This window comes from Phascolarctos cinereus, unplaced genomic scaffold (assembly GCF_003287225.1).
Source record: "Phascolarctos cinereus isolate Bilbo 61053 unplaced genomic scaffold, phaCin_HiC Scaffold_726;HRSCAF=1367, whole genome shotgun sequence".
Lineage (NCBI taxonomy): Eukaryota > Metazoa > Chordata > Mammalia > Diprotodontia > Phascolarctidae > Phascolarctos > Phascolarctos cinereus.
The window spans coordinates 247,745,262-247,767,550 of record NW_027556098.1 but is presented as its reverse complement, the minus strand read 5'-3'; the positions used below and the strand labels follow the sequence as shown (position 1 = coordinate 247,767,550).

Here is a 22,289-nt window from a genome sequence, read left to right as displayed (position 1 = left end):
GACATTCAGTCTTCACTACAGTAATCATATTAATTACCAGTTGTAATTTGCTTCCTGCTTCAACCACTCTACATTATTGATTGCTTTTAGTTTATAGTTTATTGAATTAGTTTTAGCAATTTTGCACTTTGGATTTGGTATTTTAATTTCCATGTGCCACCATCCCACTGGATTTCATATTTAGACATTCCTCTGATTTGTATGTTATCTTCTATTTTTAAGGTCAGTATGGCATAATAGGTAGAGTGATGTACTTTGTCAACAGGTATCTTGCAGTTAGGAATACCTGCATTTATTTAAGTTCTCTCTCTGATGTTTAACAAACTTAAAAATAACTGTAGTCATTTTTAGTGAGTGCCCCAGACAACTTTATAAAAATAAGCATTTCAGAGTTGTAAATTGGTTGTGAGAATTTCTGCACCCAAGAGTTCCCCATTCTGATGAAAGCACAAGTCTGGAAAACAAAACCAAGCCAAATCAAACAAACAAATGAAAAAAGCTTATTTTGGTATGGTTTGGCAAAGTACCACAATCCTTACTAACTCAAAGATTTGTGGGCTATGGGAATGTGACCTCTCCCTGGCCCCCCACCTATTTTTAATTATATCCAGTCTCTAAGTTTATCATATAGATAGTACCAAGCCCAACACAGAATCTTACAGAATTTGGTTCTATTTAATTTCAAAATCAAATTTGCCTGCTTTAGTCATATCTAAATTATGTCTCCATCTCTGAAAATCCGCTATTCCTTTTACAAGATGATTCCTGGATTGGTAGGGCTAACTAGGAAACCTGAGTTTCTGATAATGGAGATTCTTAGGTAATTCAGTATGGTTGATAGCTCTCAGGGAAGCTTGATTATGAAGACTCATGGCATCTAATTAATAACTCTGAGTGCCACTAATTAGAGTTGGGATAATTAATTTGCATGGCTGGGCAGTGTTGGAAAATAGTCTTCCCTCACACTACCACCTTCATAGTAGCATTCATGATTTGACTTACATCAAAGTAAATATCTACATACCATGGCGAGAGAGATTTCCTGGCACTAAAATTATGTGCATTTATAAAAAGTAAGAATTAAGAAGATATTTTATTTATTATTATTTCATTTTTTCCCCTTTATTTTACCTAATCCTACTGCTGACTCTGCCACAGTCACTGGGTTTACCTCAGGAAACTACCAGGAGCAACCTAGGTGTAATGGGATTTGTTTAGGTTTTTTTTCTTAACAACTTATCATGAAACACCAACATTGTCCTCCATAATATTCCATGGGAAACCAAGGGGAGCTTCCCAGACTGATGGACTATAGCACTGTGGAATCTCATTTAGTTGGCTTGTTTTGCTTCTAGAATACCATTTCAATGTTTCTGTTGGTTTAGGGGTGCTGGGACCCCAAAATCACGACATGCAGATCCTGCCCAAATGAATTCCACCCAAGCCCTTTTTCAAGGTTTATTAAAGATCAGCCATATTGGCCAGACTCTTAAGGAATCTAATATTTGTGATGCTCATATTGACAAGTGGACTTGAGCAAGTCTCAGCCATTGGTTAGACTTACAGAATCTGAGCATTGGCTAGACTTTAAGACTCTCTGCACCTTAATGAGACAAGATGGACCTCATATACAGAAAGACTATGGGAGGGACCAAGGAGTGGCCAAGTAGTTTTGGGTGACTGGAGGAAGGGTCTGGAAGAAGGGGTATCTTGATGGGAGTGACTAGTAAGCAGGGGTGACTGGAGGAGGGGTATAGGGAGGATCTTGGTGGGAGTGACTGGGAAGTCTAGATAGGATCTAGGTCTAGATAGGCTCAAGGGTGGGAAGTAGTGGGCCATAGAGAGGTAATAGACATGGAGAGCTGGGCTAGGTTAAAGATAAAAGAGAATTGGGAGATTGGGCTTATGTGATAATGAAAGTCCAGTTGAGTGGATTATAGCCTTTAATAGGCAAAATTAGAGACTTCCTTGATCAAGTGAGAGAATTCAAGGAGAGTTCAAGGAGGGTCTATAGAGAAATGGAGCTCAAATTCTTTTGGGTGAGGGGCAAAGTTCTTGGCTTAGGCCTGAACCCCATCACTTCTACTTTCTAATCTTTTTTTAAAAAAAAGTCTTGAGTAGTTTTTCAAAATGAAATATATCATCTAAATACCATAGCAGTGATTTTATTCCATTTAATGGAAATGATGATTTTTGTTCTTTCAGTTAGTACATTTTATTTTTAAGTCTTTATGACTTAAAACTTAGGAGTGGGCAAGAATATGTCTTTGGAAAGAACAAAAGAGGAAACAAAAATGAACTACCAGAATATATGTTGATATTGAAACACTCTGAGAGTCCTTAGGATGCTTCAAATCATAGTTCAAATTATGGCACAAAATGACTTGCTAGAAGTACAGTATATATAGTTTTTGCATCTTTTATCCAAAATATACTAATCAAATCCATTTCTAGTGTTCAACTAAAGCTCATATTACTACAAATTGGTTCCCATTGATTTTTCCATGCCCCCTTTCCCCCCTGTAAATTTGATCTCTCTCTCTCTCTCTCTCTTCTCTCTCTCTCTCTCTCTCTCTCTCTCTCTCTCTCTCTCTCTCCCTCTCTCTTTTACATTTTCACAGATAAGCTAGTAGATCCACAAAGAATATACTCAGAGATGAAGTTTGCTATCAGGTGTGGACTTTGCTGAATTTTCAAGGCAACAGAATTAATAATTTCAAATGATCTCTCCCTTCTAGCTCTAAATACATAACTTTTCTAGGGGACTATAAGTTCCTTGAGGTCAGGGGGACCTGCTCTGGGGGATCATTATTCCACCTCCCCATGCACTGCTGAATCAGGTCCCCAGGGCTCAGTTATATCTCTTCCTCAGGATTGTATGGGTGACCCTAGGGAGCTATGAAGTTCTAATGCTATCTGCTGGAGCCTCTATTCAGTATAATTGTATAATTCCTTTAGTATCATTTGCCAGTATATCTCTAGAATTATTTAATCAGTGGATATTTCCTTGATGTCGTTGATAAGCAATTAGCATCAACCAGTTTTTACAAAGGAATATTTACTGAGAAGATTTTTTACAAGAATTTTTACAAAGGAATATTTACTGAGCAGAAATAGAAACATATCTGTATTTCCCCCACCCTGGCCCCAAACCAAGGCCCACATTTACCCTTTACCATCTTCGTCCCTAGGAAGACTCACTTCAGATTTAAAGTGGCTTCTGCCATTTGTCCCAAGTTCACTACCTGATTGGCATAGGCACTGAACAAATCACTCTTTTGCATGTAGGGTTCTATGTTGCAGCAACTGAGTAGATTTATTTATGATCCTGAGTAATGCAGGTTGCTCTTTGGGGATGAGTTAGTTCTTAGCTGCAGCAGCTCCAGCAGTCTCTGTCATGGACTCCCATTGCTGGACCTCCATTGACACTGAGACCTTCAAAGATGAGAAGGTCACAGCCTGGTCCATTTCAGCTCAATAATCATTCACCTAAGAGCAGAAAAGAACAAACACAAAAAGGCAAAAGAACCAGAGGTGCCATGTGTTCATGGCCTCATGATGGCTTGGGAGAGTAGACTTCTGGTGCTATCTTTTTCCCTACCTTGAAGTTTACAACTGTCCTTTTGATCACCACCAGGAAAGAGAGCAATTGGGTTCCTCCATTGGAATCTTTTTTTATGCACACTAAGTTCCCTCTCAACAGTCAGTTGAAAGGTTTTATCATACAGTAAATAGACAGGAAATAGTCACAGAATACCTGCACATACTCTGAATTAGGGATGGGCCCCCTCCATCATATGTCATCATGCTTTCCTGGAAGCAGGATCCTAAAACATTCATGTGGGTTGGCAGCAAGCAGAGTATACTGCACGTGCTCAAAAGACTGGTCCCTACTGGCCACTCCACCATTTGTATGCCTAGCTACCTACTGTACTGCTTTGAATATAGCAAGTGCTTTTTAAATAAATATATGTTGAACTTAGGAAGTGTTTGAGCTAATATGGACCAAATGGGACTTGGTCAGCACCTAGCGCAGTATCTGGCACATAGTAGGTGCTTAGTGTTTATTGAGTTGAGCTGAATGTAAAAAATCTTAGCCCTTGGATTTGATAAGACAAAAATACCTGAAACAGTTTGGACGAATATCAACAAAGATAGATGCAATAGTGGTATTTTCATGAGAGTATAACAAAGACCATTTGGACAGAAGAAGGAATTAGATGAAAAAATTCAGAAATTAGATTACAAATTTAGCACAGAACATTAGATTGTAGTGATGGAGAATTTCAGGTATCCAGACATCTTCTGGAGCTCTCTCTGTGCCAAAGGCAGAGCAATTGATTTGACTTAATGATAATCTTTCAAAAGGTGGAGAAAGCAACAAGTGATGTTACTATAGTTGGCCCAATTTTGGTTGACAAGAAGGAACTAGTGGTAGAATGAAGACTCCTCCATCACAATAAAGTCAGGTATGGTCTGATGTACACCCTAGATGTTAGGAGGGCAAATTTCAAAGGGTAAAGATGAAGGAAAGGTAGGCTTCATTAACTTAATATTCTACAAGGGAAGTCAGCTTAAGATGGTTGTGAATCTCAATGACATTATGAAGATACAAGTAGAAATTACTTCAATGAGGAAGAAATTAGTGGACTGGCCAGTGATTGATGCAGCTATAGACCAGCTAACTCAGATTTTTACAAAGTCAAATGTACATGAAAGCAAAGGCAAGGAACTCAGGATAAATTCAAAGGAGTAGTATGGTTCAGTAATGGTAATGTCTAGGATGAAGTGAGGCTAACAATGAAGTCAAAGACATTAAAATGGTCTTGTTTTCTTATAGAAGCAAGAAGAAGATGAAATTCAACCACTGAACTATCATTTTGCTTCTGATTTTCTGAGGAGAATGATCTTTTGACTAGGAAGGATAGATCAAAAATAGTTAACATGGGTAAGACCCAAAGTAAATCCATTGATATGGTAAGAATTCTTCCTGCCCTCAAGTAGTTTTAAGTTACCAATCACAGAGGAAGTATATCTTAGAATACTGAAGGAACTGCCAGGTACGATACTGAATTGCCTTTTGAGATCTTTGAAAGATCTTGGGGAATGGGACAGCTGCCAGACATCTAGAGAAGGGTTAATGCTCTGATTTTCATAAAAAAGGAAATGGATTGAATCGTTAAACTGAGCTGGTGAGCTTGACTTCTATTCCTGGAAAAAACTGTATAACACATAATTAATGGACTCTTTGTGAGAATTTTCAAGTGAAGCAGAGCTAGCATGCCTTTTGCTAGACATAGGTGATGATAGACTAACCTCATTTTTTGTTTTAAAGAACTGATAGATCATGGGAATTCTGTAGATAAGGAGAATAATCTTCGGACTGGAAAGGATAGAATAAATATAGCTAATAGGGAGTTGATACCCAAGATAAGTAGGGAAATAGTAAGACAAAAGACAGCATCTAGCTGCCTTTGGCATTTGACCAATCCAGGTTAACAGTATCCTCAGGCATTGGAAAAAAATGGGCAGATGTATTTGTCAAGCTACTCTGTTATCTTTGAAACATTGTAGGCAAGAGAGCCACCATGGGATTAGAGGACAAACTCCCAATTTTCAAAAAAGAATAGAGTTCTCAAACTGTAGACCAATGGGCTTGGCTTAGATTCTGAGCAAAATTCTAGAACTCATTTTTAAATGGAACATCTAGAAAAGGAAACAGAAGTCAGAATGACTTCTAAACTGGAAGATCTAATATGTTGATAGATCAGATGAATGTTATAGATATATAGACATATTACCTAGATTTAGCAAAGAATTTGACAAAGATACTTGTGTAATTCTTATGAAAAAGATGGAGAGATGTGACTACAAGATAGTTTAGTTAGGTGGATTTGAAAATAGCCTGTATGAGTAAATGAGATTTTCCAAAGGTTAAATAGGGGAAGATGACATTTGGTAGAAGAGTGGTAGGAAAATTGGCACAAAAATGCACTGTTGGTGGAACTGTAAACTATTCCAGCTAACCATTCTGGAAAGCAATTTGGAATTATATTTAAAAATTCATTAAACTTTGACCCAGCAATATGATTATTAAACTTATACCCCAAAGAGATCAAAGAAGGAGAAAAATCATCTGAGAAAGGGTCAGCCATCTCCACCAACTGCCAGTCAACTACCACACACAGGAGAGGCAACCCACCTTTGCTTGTAGCATCGAGTTATGCCGAGGGAAAGGCAAGAAGGCAACATGTGCCAGAAGCCAAACTACCTTCATCACTATAACCACTTTTTCTCCTCAGACCATGATGGAGACAGCCCAGATCCTTGAACCCAAGAGCCTTATGAATAGCAGATTTTAAGCCTACTGGCCTCAGCTGTTATCTTAGGAAGCATCCCTGTGAAGATGCAGCTGGGCAACTGCTCTTGCCAGTGCTATAGCCACAACTATTGAAGACCTAGAAAATAAAGATCTTGCCACCAAATGCCAAGGCACTGTCAAGTAGTTTTACATCAGAAACTGGTCTTATTTTATTGGTGAAAATGACTTTAAATAAGAGGCACTAACGTCTGCTTTGCCACTACACTCTGAGGACTGTGGGACTTTTACATCTGACTTGTAGCTAACACTTTTCACCTGTGTTGCTTCCCCCATTAGAATCTTAGCTCTGGGCACAGGGAGGGTCATATGCTTCTATTTTTATCCCTGTTGCTTAGCACAGTGCTTTGCACATAAGAAGCAATAAATACTTCATTCATATGTGTAAAATATTTATAGCATCTCTAATGGCAAAGGACTGAAAACTAAAGAGTTGCTCATTAATTGGGAATAGTTGAACAACTTATTTACTTAAATTTAATGGAATATTATTAATACTCTAAGAAGTTAAGAAAGGAACCCTTTCCGAGAAACTTGGGAAGACTTGTATGAACTGATGCAGAGTGAAGTAAGCAGAATCTGGAAAAAAAATGTGTACATTAACATTGTAAAAAAAATAACTTTGAGAGACTTAAGAATTCTAATCAATGTAATAGATAACCACAGTACTAGAGGATGCTACCCATCTCCTGACAGAGAGGTGATGAATCAAGATGCATAGTAAGACATACGTATCCAGCTACAACCAATGCACACTAATACACTGTTGATAGAACTGGTAGTCTAGGGAATTAGTTTTGCTTGATTGTGCCTATTTGTTGAAAGGGATTTTAGTTTTCATTGGGGAGAGGGAACTACCAATAGGGTTATTATTTAAGAAAAGAGAGTAATTAAAGCATTTTTTAAAAAATTGACAGAAGACAACATCAAGAAACACAGAGAAGCGGGATATCTTTGACAGTCTCGTGTTGAATTTATTATATATTTCAAAGGAAAAGCAAGCTGCATGCAATAGATATTCATAGTTTCACATGCAATCCTCTTTTGTTATAATTTGCATACAAAATAGTCATTTTATGTGATATTTGTTAGGTTTAGAAAAAAAATAAAAATTTAAAAAGATATTGCTAAGGATGACAGTGCAGACTAGGGGTTGTTGACCTGGGATTAGGGTCTATAAACTTGGATGGAAAAAATTACATCTTTATTCTTACTAACTTCTAATTGAAATTGACAATTTCCTTCATTTATTTAAAACATTTTTCTGAGAAGGGGTCCAGAGCCTTCAACTTCAAAGGTCAAGAACCCTTGGTGTAGAATGATAAAAATAAAACAAAAAACAAACAAACAAACAAAAACCTGGCCAAGGACAGATACTTGGGGGGTAAACACCCGCAGCAATAGGAAAACAGGGAAGTCTAATGAATGAAAGAAGCCATAGGATTTGATATTTAGAAGGTCACTGGTGGCCTCAGAGAGGAAAAATTTTAGTAAAGGGGTTATCATAGGAACTCAATTACCTTTACATAGTCTTATTTCTCTACTAGATTAAACTTTTTGAAGGTGAGTATCAAATCTCATTTATCTTACAAACACATACAGGTGTTTTATGAATGTTGTTGAATAAAAGAACTACATTCTCTCTATATTTACACCTGACTGAAATGGATAATTATTTCCTAGATATCAGGCGCTTAATGGGATTAGCGCCTAGAAGCTTTGTTATGTCTAACTCACTGAAACGTATGTACATAGAACTCAAAGCTTGTACAAGATCTGATGATGGTGAGTCAGGAATGTCACCTTAGCATATTGAAACGATAGCCCTTTAAAAAAAAACTTATATAACTAGAACTATGGAATAATAATTGGTTAGAAACGATGTTGAAGCGGAAGCGCCATATGTTGGATAAAACGTTGAATGTGGAGGAGATCTAGATTTGGGTTTGAGTGCCGCCATTTCCTCTCTGTTTGATTTTAAACAAGGCCCTCGTCAGACGAATTTCTTCCCCACTCTTATACCTGTGTGAAAGAAGGAAAGGTAGCCTGTCAACTGTGATTTATTAATCATCTGCTGTGTGCCAAGCACTTGTAGACATGTCAGGTATATGCTAAACAACTAAGCCTGGGTTCAGTCTAGTTCCTAGTGTGATTCTAATCAACTGAGGTCTCTTACCCAATTTACAAACACTTGTGGGAAATCCCCAAGCCGCAGCTCTTCCCATATACACAGAGATAACTTTCTTGCTGTGGTTCCAGTACCACAGAAAGAGTACAAATGTGGAGTCACATGAAAGTGTAATAATGTAAGAGAACCCAGTACCAATATGGAATGTCATCAGAATTCTAAATCATAGACCAGGTGCTAGGTACTGTTGTTAGACAGCACTGTAATGCTTCTATTTGTTCTGCCTCAATAGAATTACTTTGGGCGTCCTAATAATCACTGACAATATGAGACCTTGGTGCTGCTTTTTATACCTTGTCCATGATTATTTATGATCTCTCAATGTGAAATTACTGACAGCTGCCCTGTAAACTGGGGACATCTGTTTCTCAGCCTATAAATTTGCTTTGTCACATTGAAAAGTTTCTATGTTTCTATAAGTTCAGATGTGGTCTTATTGTGGGTACCACAAAACTGTTACCACCATGTGACATTTAACCTCTCCTTGTCTGTTTCCTCATTTATCAGATGGGAATATTATTTGCATTACTTACTAGGATTCTTATAAGGATCAAATAAGATAACGTATATAATATATACATATATATATTAAAACTGTGAAGCTATTATTGCTTCTCTAGGCAGCAGGTGGCAGAGTGGATAGAGCACTGAGCTTGCAATCAGGAAGATACGTCCTCACAAGTTCAAATTCGGCCTCAGACACATACTGGCTATGTGACCCTGTGTAAGTCACTTAACCCTGTTTGCCTCAGTTCCTCATCTGTAAAATGAGTTGGAAAAGGAAATGGCAAACCACTCCATTATCTTTGCCAAGAAAACCCCAAATAGGGTCATGAAGAGTTGGACACAACTGAAATGACCAAACAATAACATTGCTTCTCCACCTCCAATACCAAAGTCCAGTGCCTTTTTTGGGGTCACACTGAGGTCACACTGGTCTCTCAAAGTTAGTGCCATCGGGCACAAGCTCCAGCATATTCTACCAAACTTGAGAGACTTCAAGTTTGATTGCATCTGCAAATTGCATCTGTCACTCAAGCATCAGTCAAGATAAATTTGGAGACACTCATTACCAGTTGGGATGTGGGGTGATAAATTTTTTGTCCAGTGTAATTCTGGAATACTAAATCCTAGAGAGATTATAATCTATGTTGGGAAAGGGAATACCAAACGATTAAAATTATGGATTCTAGAATTACTGAAGTCTCTTCAAGTATTCCATATATTCCTGAAGGGTAGGTAGGGACTACTTTTTCTCCCTTTTGTCCCTCAGCGATGCCTAGCAGATTGCCTTGCAAATAATAGACATGATATAAACTTGTAAATTTTATTAAATGTGTCAGATATATATGTAGCTTTTTGGCAAACATACCGTATCTAGGGAATACTATGATAAACTGATTGGGAAACAGTGCTCTAAAAATTTAAAGCAGTTGATGAAAGTTCCAAGAGTGGCTAGTATTCTGTGGGAGTGTTTTACCTATTGGGATAAGTGAACTTTTTCTTTAGCTATGTAGTGCAGAGCACCCCTTCTGGTTAAATTCATTCTTTTATGTCTTTTCACTTAAATTCTTCCTAAAAAAAAAGAAAAAGAAAAGAAATCAATCTGGGAACTTACTTTTGAATTTATATTCTTGAAATATATGAAAAAATAAAGCATATCCAGTAGAATTTTTGTACCCAGTTAGCTATTGTAATTGGTTATCTAAAGAAATGAACACCAATTGATAAAAATAGTTTTTGGTGGATTGACATCACTATTACTTGATAAAAGTCCACATTAATAATTGTTTCTGGTATACCATCTATGAAATTCCTTTATTCCTTTGGAATAAGCAACTATTTTGATGGATGAACTCTTAGGAATGAAAGCACTATTGTTATTATTTTGCAGCTAGTTAAATTTTTAGTGTAGTGCTGAGTGTCTATGGTGGTTTCAAAAAATGATTTATTGGGTGTATCTTACAAAAGAGGAAGTGGGAAAGTGCCTAAAGAAAAGCAGTTTGAGACTCAATGCTAATCACTGATTTATTATTTTGATTATGATTCCCTAACAACGCACAAACACCAAAATAGTACCATTAAAATGTGTTGTGCTGGTAGTATTAATCACACAATGTTGTTATGTTTTGTTTTGCTTTTTAAATTCCAAGAAAGGAGGCTTAAATTGTATTCTAGCCGTGCTGTGTTTTGTTCATTTTTGGGGGTTTTTTTGTTGCATGTTTGTTTTGAGTCCTCTTCCTCACCCTATATATCACTCATAAATTTTAAGAAGTGTTACTTATAAGTAAGGAGGCAATATGCCTAGGAGCAGAATAAAAAAGGATTTAAGGTTTGACGAATGAGAAAAACTTATAGAAATTGGGATTATTCAACTTATGCTTTGTTATTGATATTTGAAGACCTTTAGAAAGAATCTTTAAAAGATATATGAGGAGAGAATAATAAAAATAAACAAGGAGAATCACATAATTAAATGAAATATTTTTCTGTGGACAAGTTTTGCTGCCTGTGTTTATATAATATATGATGGCTAGATTTGAGAGAAAATCACAGAATTATTCTTTTTGTGGGTGTATGTTGGTGGTAGTTTTCTGGTAGTATTCACTATATGCTTCCTCTTCAACATTATTATTAATGCTATTTTTCATTTCCATGAGATATTGAGATTGCTGTGCAAGGGGAAAGGAATGTAGGGTATATTGGTACTATCTTTAAAGTCCATACATATTAATTTGTGTGTGCTGATAGCAAAGTCACTAAGGTGAGCATAGATGTGCCAGCTGTACTTCCTTTCCCAGTAAGCATTTCAGCAGATGTGGAGAAGGAATATGAAAGGGAGGTGCAGCTCATAGAATCTCCTGGGTAAAGTTTTGACGACCTTAATTATAGCTGAGAAGTATATAGCACTTTGCATGCTTTATTCATTTGATCTTCATAATAATCCTATGAAGTAGACACTACAGGTATTATTGTAAAGGATGTGGGAAGGGGCTGATGAAAAGAGTTACCCAATCATTTTGGTCATACTTCTCCTCCTCTACTCCCAAGTATGACTTGTCCGTTGTCAACTTTTTTTTTTTTTGGTTTTGGTGTTTTGGTGAGGCAGTTGGGGTTAGGTGACTTGCCCAGAGCCTGTGTGAGTGTTATGTGTCTGAGGCCAGATTTGAACTCAGGTCCTCCTGACTCCAGGGCCAGTGCTCTATCCACTGCACCACCTAGATGCCCCAACAACTTGTTAAGAGAGCAATTGCCCCCTCTTAACAAACTACCGAAGTCCATACTCTACATTCTAAATGGGTGAAAGATGGTTCCCAGTCAGTTCTCCTTACATTAGCTTTATTTCGTTATAGTTTGCCCAGATGTGCTCTGCATGCTTCCAGCTGGTCAGATGTGACTTAACATTTGGGCAAATGGGAAATGGTATAGAATATTTGCTCATTATGGTTTACAGAGATCAAATGGATTTGTCCAAGGCCGTGCAGCTAGTAAGTGTCAAAGGCAGAATTTGAACCCAGGTTTCTCCTGACTCTAAATCCAGCCCACTTTCTATAAGTGGTGACCTTGATGACATACAACTCTCTGGTTATAAGAATATATACAAGAGAAGGTTATTAGTAAGACAAGGTAAATAGAACATGTTGGTAGGACAAGACAAAAATTCAGTGAGAGCAAGGAAAGGAGTTGAATGTGGCTTTTAAAGTGTTAATGAGGTACTAATGAGGTGAGAAAGAGATTGGCATGTCCTGTGTTGACCCTCACTTGCAACTGTCCATAGCAGTTCTTTAGGGGTGCTGATAACAAGGAAGGCAAAGACTGAGGATCTCATTTCCAAGAAGTATGGATAGCATGAAGGTAAAATTTTTTAGTGACTTGTAAAGAGTGTATTTTGTTTATATTTCTGCTATGACCAAGTGCTACCATTTATACTTCAAGTATAGGCTGGTCTGCGTCCTAGAAGACTAGGAAAAAGGCTTAAAGAATGTCATCTTACTCTCCAGGTTGTTAGTGAAAATAATGTATTCCTTAAAAAATAGAATAAGGGCTTCTGTGTGAAAATGAAGAAGAAAAAGAATCTGAAGAGGGAGAGGAGAATCTTGATGTATGTATATTAAAAGGTTGAAGAGTGGAAGAATGTTAAGTAGAAAAGAAAGGGATAAAAGGCCAAAGAATGAATACTTGGAAGTAAGAACATAAAGCTCTTCCTGAAGAGGAGGGATCTGTGTAAGCTGTAGAAGAAGTAGTTGCTTTTCTTTTAGGGGAATGATGTTATAGGTTCATTAGTTTTGTTAGGTGTGAGATCATGCAGGAAAGGTCAGAGGAAGAAATGATCAGTGCTGGTGGTTGACAACCTCCTGCTGAAAGGTCCTGAGATAGCTAATTATTGACATGATCACAATAGTGACTTATGCTGTCTTTTTTGTCTGTATTTAAAAAGCTTCAAAAGGAAGGTCTGAAAACTTGTTAAGCAGATGACTTCTACCCTCTTCTGGTGGTTCACATGAGCAGAAGTGATGCTGTTAGATAGATTGTTAAAAAAATAAATAAAACATTGTTAGAGATGATAAAATCTTGGACAAGAAAGTAAAGATCAAGGAATTTAAGAAAGAGGCAAATTTGGGAAGTGAATAGGTGGATAAAAAGAGCCCCTACCTGCCAGAGTTATGAGGATAAAATGAGCTAAAATTTGTAAGGTGGTTTTCCAACCTTAAAGCACTATATAAATGCTATCATCATCACCATCATCATCATCATCATCATCATCATGGACTAGTATTTGGATTTCTATATCACTGTTTCAATGTCCTCAAGAGGGCTGTATACAATGATGATAATGAATTTGCTAGAATATGGGGAAAGACTTTGAAGAAGATACTCCCTCACCTCTCTCCATTCTTACATAGTTTTTGTGCACCCAATTATGTGGGGATTGGGGCTTTTGGGGTTTTCTCAGCCTTAGATATCCAATGTAAGTTGAACTGCACAAAATAAAGAATTTTTAAAAATGTGTGGGAGAAATTCTCTAATTACTAACATATACAAATCTAGAATAAGTTGAACTACGGAGAATATGGACTCTCAGAAGAAATATTAACTCAACAAAGAAAATACAAATGATCAGAAATAACTATTATAACAAAATTCTTAATTATCCTAAAAAGTAAGGTACTCAATTTTTCTTCCTGAGAGGATTGCACTAGATTACAATCAATACCAGTTCTGGGCCTACTGGGCCCCAAGTAAATGAGGAATTTCCTAAATTCTTATCAACAAAGAAAAAGAAACGAAGGAAACAAAGCCAGGACTTCACTCCTTGGGCTCAAGTTGTAGAAGAGTCTTATGGCTGTCCAGCAGGAAATGAGGTCCAGAGTTTAGTAAATAGCTCCTCTTCCTCTAGACCACCAGAAAGGAAGTCAGAGCAACCTCAGGAAGTTGTTCTCCTGTGGCCAGCGAGAAGGGAAAATATGGAGAGGCAGAGAAAGAGAGGCTACCAAAGACCTATCTGACCCTATGTCTACTGATTCCAATCAAATTAGGTCACATCCAGTAAATGTCCCCTCATTAGGACCAAACTATATTTTAGCTCTTTCTCCTTCAACAGAGGGTGACTTAGAAGCCTTTTCCACAAGAAAAATCAATTCCTGTCAGTATAGGAATTAGGAGGGTTTTGGCCACCACTGGTAAACAGAAAGGCCCACCAGGAACCACTGTACTCAACCAAGAAGGACCTACCTCATTTTACAATAGAGAGGCAGGCACCTCCTCAGTCCATTCTCTTGCATGGCAGGAGCTAGGTGGGTGCAGAGGCAAGTTATTTGATTTCCACTCTCCCCATTCAATCATTCTGTTAGAAGGAGTCAGTTGTCAGATGCGATCTTTCCAAGGGTAGCAGGGAGTTGGGGAACCTTTGTCCCATCTAACAAACAAGTCTGGTGAGGATATATTTTCTGAGAATTGTACAAATTTAATCCAAAGGGCTCAGAGAGGAAGGGGGAGGAAGAAAATTTCCTCTAAACAAGATATCATCAAGAGTGTCTACAAAGTAAGAAAAAGAACAGGGACGATAGCTAAAAGTTTGCAGGAGACGTAATCTGCAAAGAGTCAGTCATATAACTCATGGCTTGATATGTCTGAAGAAAACAAGAACTAAATATCCTAATTCAAGGAAGAAATTTTTTCCTTATAGGTGTCGTTTGATGGGATGAGGACTTTGACTACAATATGGCTCTGTAAGAGTAAAACAAATTCGAAAGAAAGAAGATAGATATAAAGGACAAGAATAGCATTTTATACTTCCTCACAAAGAAATCCTGGAATGAAGCAATCAAAGCATGGTGGGGATTATGTGGGAAGATAGAGGCAGAAATACAACTGATATTGACATTAGAGACAACATGCGGAGGAGTAATAATAGTAGTAGTTTGTATTTATATGTAAAATGAACTGAAGAAGGAAATAGCAAACCACTCCAGTATCTTTGGCAAGAGAACCCCAAGTGGGGTCACAAAGAGTCAGACAACTGAAAATGACTGAACAACAACATTTATATGTAGCACTTTGAGGTGTACAAAGTGCTTTACATATGTTAACTTATTTGATCTTCACACCATACCCCTGTCAGGTAGGTGCTTCCTATTTTATAGTTGAGGAAGCTGAGGCAAAGAAAGGTTAAGTGACTTGCCTAGGGTCAGACATCTAGTAAGTATCTGAGGTCATATTTGAATTCGATCTGACTCTAAGACTTGTGCACTATCTACTGTGCCACCTAGCTGCCTGTTTCTAAGAAGAAGAAATAGAATGAAAAAGATCACCAGCTTTGCATATAGGTGTGTAGGAGTGGTGACTTGTTCTGTTTTGACATAAATCTCACTTTCTGAAGTTCATGGTGAAACTATTTTTCCATCTCTCTTCAATTTTGCAAATAGCCAAAGAGAGTATCTCGGGAAGGCCCTATAGTTATGAATTAACAAATGAATTGCAAAGCACCATGCAGTCATCTTGATCTGATTCTAACTCAGGCGACTGAGGGAGAAAGGTCAGTGGAAAAGGTCAAAATTAACAGCTAGTAATTTATTGACTTAATGATCACTTCATGCTTAAAAACAGAGAATCCAACAAGGGAGAATTTATATTCTGAATCTGGATTCAGACCAAAAAGGGAAGACTGGATCCTGGTGGATGGAAATGGTGGGAACCTTGGGGAGAAGCTTAGAATTTATGATAAAGAGAAGCAAATCAGTAATGGTCTGCTTAGCCCCCTAGATTTTGGGAGCAGATTTCACGTATTATAAAATTCTATGGAAGAAGTAAGCCCCAAGAAGGATGGGAGTCATTTAAACATTTGGAGTCATGACAACTGCTCTGATATGGTATCTTTCATTAATATAGACCCTCAAGTTTTACAAGCTGCTTACAGTATCTAATTTGACCCTCACTCCAACCCTAAAGGCTATGTGCCACAGGTATTATTGTTATTTACATTTTACAGATGAAGAAACTCATGGTCTGAGAGGTGGCTTGACCATGATGAACTAACGCTACTAAGAGGGTAGGATTAGAACCCACCAGGTTCAGTAAAGGTCCAGGACTCTTTCCATCATATCACCTGGCAGTTGACAGAGTGTTTCCTGATAATGAACCCCTTCTGGCAACTGTCTTAAAAGCCACTACTAAGTGCAGTCCTAAGTAAGAGGTATGATCAGGAAAGGAGGACCTCTTGTGTCTGGAGTGAGAGATAACCAATGATAGTAATCCACTAGTCGTCACAGACTATCAAGGGATCTAGAGCAGAAGGTCTTAACCTTTTTTCTGTATATGTATCATGGACCCTTTTGGCAGTTTGGTGAAGGTTTCTCAGAACAGTTTTTACACATAGATAACAAAGGAAACCAATCTAATTGAAATATAGTTATGAAAACATTTTTTAAAAAAAGGAAACAGGTTCATGGACCTCAGGTTAAGAGCCTTAGATCTAGAGGCAGGCCTCAAGTTTGTTAGATCTAGAGGAAGGCCCCAAGTTTGTTGGGTGGGTGGACCCCCTTTGACTGATTGATCAGTCAGTCCAAGATCAAGTCCAGAAAGACTTGGACAGCAATTACACACAATGAAGAGGTATAGGTGGATGCGGGCAGATGTTGCCCATAGCAACAACTTTGGGATCACAGAGTCATTGAAATATTGAACTAAGACCTCCACAACCTACAGGATGGTTGTGAAAACAATTAAATTCAATGTACATTAAGGAGCTTTTCTGATGGGTAATCCTCCAAGACACCACCTTTTACTTAGGTTTCCTTGATAGATCTCAAGCAGGTATCCTCTTTCCCCTTCCCACTCTGCTTTTCTATACCTCTTTATGTCTTCCCGCATTGGATTGTAAACTCTTTAAGGGCTTTGTTTGCTGTATCTCCAGTGCTTAGCATTTAGCTAAAGTATAAATTATTCGTCTGTTTATCATCTATCTAAATGTGTGTTAGTATATACTGAATGGAATATAGTTATTCTTAATGACAAGGTATAGGCCCTGAAACACTCCCCCCCCCATTCTCCTTACCCCCAAACTTTGTTTGAGTTTTCTCCTTTTCCCACATGGTCAAGTCTCTGGCGGTTTGCCTGAGGCATCATCCCAATAATCCTCTCAACTGGCCTTTCATTGTTTGCACCTGGCCCCACTCTAGACCTCCACTCCTTGATCCTATCTAGACCCTAGTCTTCCTTGGCCACTTGGTCCAGGTTCCTGGCATTCCCAGTCACCCCAGACTACTTAGCCATTCCTAGATTCCTTCCTCAGTCTTTCCATTAAGGTGCTCAGATTTCTTAAGAGTCCAGCCAATGGCTCAGGTTCAATCTGGCCCCCTTGCATTAGCGATACAAATGCTTAGATTCCTTAACAGTTTGGCCAATATGGTGGATTCTTAATCTCACCTACCTCTGATAAATGTTCTAATAAACCTTGTCTTTGGCTGAAAGAAGGCTTGAGATGAATTCATTCAGGCAGGGCCTGTGTATTGTTATTTTGGGGTTCCAGCACCCCTAAACCTCAGCACTTAACATCACTTTCTAGTCAAATGGACTCCAAAATGGTATGTTGGGGCTGGTATAGGACCATCCTGTTCAAGATGATGGCTGTGTGATGTGTAGTTCACAAAATATTGATGCAGTTATCTAGGAAACCTTTGTCAAGTTTGACACTACTACGGCTGTCTGAATATCTGGTTTTTAGGCAGTCTTGTAACACTCTCTGAAGCCTGACCTTTTCCCTGGGTATACTTGAAGTCACCTGAGTTAGAATTAGATCAAGAGGACTGCATAGTGCTTTGCAATTCATTTGTTAGTTCTTAATTATAGGTTGGTCCCTTCCTGAGAAACTCTCTTTGACTATTTGCAAAATCAAAGAGAGATGGAAAAATAGTTTCACCATGAAGTTCAGAAAATCTGGGGACACTGAGAGCACTTTCAGAAACAGGGCTGTTTTTTCCTGATATGCCTGTGAAGTGACAATTGTTCCAAGTCATTTGCTCTGCTAAGAGGCATTTATCATATTTGGGATACAAGTGTCCATACCTCTTCCCCCAAACATTTCTTTAAAGATCACTGGACTATAGTCAAGGTGAGTCTTGGGTGGGGAGTTTCTTCCATAAACCTTCTATACTAATCTGGAAACCTTACTCCTTTCTTATTTTCTTGGGAGTTTTTTTCTGTCATTGGTAGGGGTGGGTGGGATATGGTAACCTGACAGCTGAATTTTGGAACGTGAGCAAATGACCCAATTATTTTAATGAAAAAGTTTTCTTTCATAGCACACATTGAAAGATGGGTGTGTGAAGATAAAATATGTTTTGGAAGAAATAGTTGGTCCTCAGCAAATGCTGATTGGTTGGGTAGTAGATTGTTGAAGCATATAAGGTATTTTATAGAATATAGCACAATAGGCAAAGTATCTGCCTCAAAAATCTTATAGTACAAGTTAGTCAAATACGACTTCATAGCTTTGAAATGTGTGGGTGACTTCATAATGTGGATGAGGCTGTCCTTGGACAGCCACACATAAATGAGCTGCAAGGAGAAGCATATTTAGGAAAGAGAAAGTAGATTTGTCATACAAAACTGAAAAGCTTTCACTGGGAGTGGTGTGAAAATTGGCAGGATTTGATGAGTGTGAGAAATCAAAGGGGAAAAATAAGAATAGAAGCTTCAAGGAGAATGTCACACAAAATTCACCTGAGCGCTTAAGCTTGAAAACTACAAAAGTAAGTCAGAATGTTTCAAAGGTGGAGGGCAACTTAATTCAGAAAGGAATGAGACAATATCATCAGCATCTTAATGGACAGGACAGGAAATACACAAAAATGAGATATCAAAAAGTTAATAAGAGTTTATGGTAACAAAGGAAACTTGATGCCAACAAACCATCGTTTTCAATAGCTGCTAAGGAAGAGATGGGTGTCTAGAGGGTTGTTGTTCCCTATCAGCTACATTGAGGTGTTGTGGTACCCTGACTCCTGGGGAGAATCCTGAAAAGGCCTTGCTAGTCTCCAGGAAGCCAGAGCTACCCTTTGAGTTCTGAGTGTGGGTTAAGGGTCAAACGATGGATCCTTTTGCTTCCAGGATCAAACACACAATGTTCTATTTGGAATCCAAAGACCTTCATAATCTAGCCCCTCCTACTTTATCAATCTTCTTACACCTTACTTCCCTACAAATAACTCTTTGATCCAGTGATACTGGCCTCCTGGTTGTTATATGAGCAAGACACTCCATATCTTGTCTCCCAACATTTTCTCTGGCTGCCCCCAATGCTTGAAACTCTGTACCTCCTCAGCTCTGATTACTGACCTCCCTGACTTCCTTTAGCTCCCAACTAAAATCCCACTTTCTTCAGGAAGCCTTTCCCAACCCCTCTTAATTCCAGTGCCTTATTTTTGTTTTTGTTATTGTTGTTCAGTCATTTTTCAGTTTTGTCTGACTCTTTATATATATGTATATATATATGCACATACATACATATATATATATATACATACACACACACACACACACACACACACACATATATATATATATATACACACACACACACACACACACACACACACACCCACACCCACATATATATCTGACTCTTTATGACCCCATTTAGTGTTTTCTTGGCAGAGACTGAAGTGGTTTGCTGTTTCCTTTTCCAGCTCATTTTTACAGATGAGGAACTGAGGCAAATGGGGTTAGGTGACTTGCTCAGGGTCACACAGCTAGTAAGTATCTGAGGCTAAATCTGAACTCATGAATATGAGTCTTCCTGACTCCAGAACTGATACTCTATCCACTAATTTGTTCTTTATATAGCTTGTTTTTATATATTTGTTTGCATGTGTTCTCCCCCATTAGATTGTAAGCTCCTTGAGGGCAGGGACTATTTTTTGCCTCTTTTTGCCTGTCCAGTGCTTGGGTACAGTATCTGGCACATACATAGTTAATTGTTATTATCATTCATTCTTGAAGAGGACCAAAATGACATCACTAAGTTGGGGTCAAGGTACAATGTTTTGGACTGTGGCGCATTGGACCAATACGAGCTCAGAAGGCTCTACCATGGGTTGGGCCCAAATAGTCCACATGACTCTTTGGAGTAGAGATATCTCTAAAATTGTGCATTTTATGTTTCTTTTGAGCTACTGCAATTCTGCTTCACTCATACAGCCCAGTGCCTTCTTTGATGCGAGCATGCATGCTGGGTGGTCCTTTGCCAGTGTCTCCCATGTCTCACAATCGATTTGAAAGTTCTACAGAGAGATCTTGAGAGTGCCTTTGTATCGATTCTTCTGACCTCTGTGTGAGCACTCGCCTTGTGTGAGTTCTCTGTAGTCTTTTAGGCAAATGTATGTTTGGCATTGGAACAATGTGGCCAGTCCAACTAGTCACACTCTAATAATAATAATGATGATGATAATAAATGTTTATCAATTGATTGATTGAATATTTGCTTAGCTTTACCTTACTTACTGAATTCCCTTCATATATATGAGAAAGCCTTATTTTTCCCCTGGCTGATAACATAGCACTGGAGGATATTAGAAACCTCTGGCATTGAAAATGAGTGTTTTGTTGCAATGGCATGGTTGATAACTGGGTTGGGTGCTGAAACCAATAACAGTGGACGTCATTGCTGAAACATGTTTCAAGTCAGAACAAAAGGCAAACTGATTGTTCTTTTTTTCTTTCTTTTCTAGGCCCATGCTAAAGTCTGGCATCTCTACAACACATCTTTTCGTTCAACTCAAGGAGGACAAGTGTCTATTGCACTTAGTTCCCACTGGATCAGTCCCCGAAGGATGACTGAACATGACTTAAAAGAATGTCAAAAATCTCTTGACTTTGTATTGGGCTGGTTTGCTAAACCGATTTTCATTGATGGTGACTACCCTCAAAGCATGAAGGAAAACCTTTCATCTCTTTTGCCAAATTTTACTGAATCTGAGAAAAATTTCATCAAGGGAACAGCTGACTTTTTTGCACTTTCCTTTGGACCAACCCTGAGTTTTCAGCTCTTGGACCCTCATATGAAGTTTCGTCAATTGGAGTCACCAAGTCTGAGGCAGCTCCTTTCCTGGATAGACCTTGAATATAACCATCCTCAGATTTTCATTGTGGAGAATGGCTGGTTTGTTTCAGGCACCACCAAGAGGGATGATGCCAAGTATATGTATTACCTCAAAAAGTTCATTATGGAAACTTTAAAAGGTAGGAGTGTTGCTAACATATTAATTTCCTGCAAAAACTCATTAAGAAAAAAATTCCTGAGCTTGTTAAATTCCAATATTTTAATATTTATTAACAACAACAACATTATTATAACAATAACTAGAACTTGTATAGCATTTTAAAGTTTACAAAGCACTTTACAGTTATTATCTCATTTTATCTTCATAAGAACCTTGGCAGGTAGGTGCTATTATTATCCTCATTTTTACAGATGAGGAAACTGAGGTTAAGTGACTTGCCCAGAGTCACATAAGCCAGTGTTATGGCAATAGTAATGTTTGGCACTTATATAGTACCTTTCCAGTTTGAAAAGTTGAAAAATTTTATGAATAACAATATTAGTTTCATTCTGTAAAGATGGAAACTGAGATACACTGAGTAAAATTCTGAGTTGGGGTCTGAACTCTTTCTGCTAGATCACATTAAGAATGATGCTTCTCCCTCCCCCCCCAAGATATGTAGTTCCTAGTTTATGCATTTATGTACTATTAAATGACGTTAAAGGGCATAAATATATAATTTTGAAAAGAGTACATCAGAATGTCATAGGAAAATCATTATACAATAGTTTTTCTGTACTTTTAAAAGCACTATCTTTGAATGAAATGAAATTCAAGCTTCACTGCTAGGAAATCAGAATTAGTTTTGTGAGATATGGTAACACAGGGGAACTTTTTTGTGGGGTTAATATTAAACTCTAGGCTTAATTGCAAATTTGTGTAAATTTTTAAAAAAATTAATTTACTAGGCCATGCACATTATACTTAACCTGAGTATTTAAATAATAGAACTAAAGATCTATTTAAATGAATTTAAAAAAAACATTGCTGGAGTGCTGCTACTGAAAGACGCTTTTAAACTAAGAATATATTTTTCAGTTTTAACTTTAGTGGACCATGTAGATATAATTATTAATTTGTACTTTTAAAATTATCTAGGAACCATTAAGTATTTAAGAAAAGA

At 37.8% G+C, this 22,289-nt stretch overlaps 1 protein-coding gene across 1 annotated transcript in view; it reads left to right on the top strand.

Moving 5' to 3' along the window:
* Nucleotides 1-22,289, top strand: part of KL (klotho) — a 65,356-nt gene that overhangs the window by 5,537 nt on the left and 37,530 nt on the right. The window contains exon 2 of the mRNA XM_020997203.2: nt 20,795-21,305. Within this exon, the coding sequence (XP_020852862.1) occupies nt 20,795-21,305 (511 nt within the window). The remainder of the gene's footprint in view (nt 1-20,794; nt 21,306-22,289) is intronic.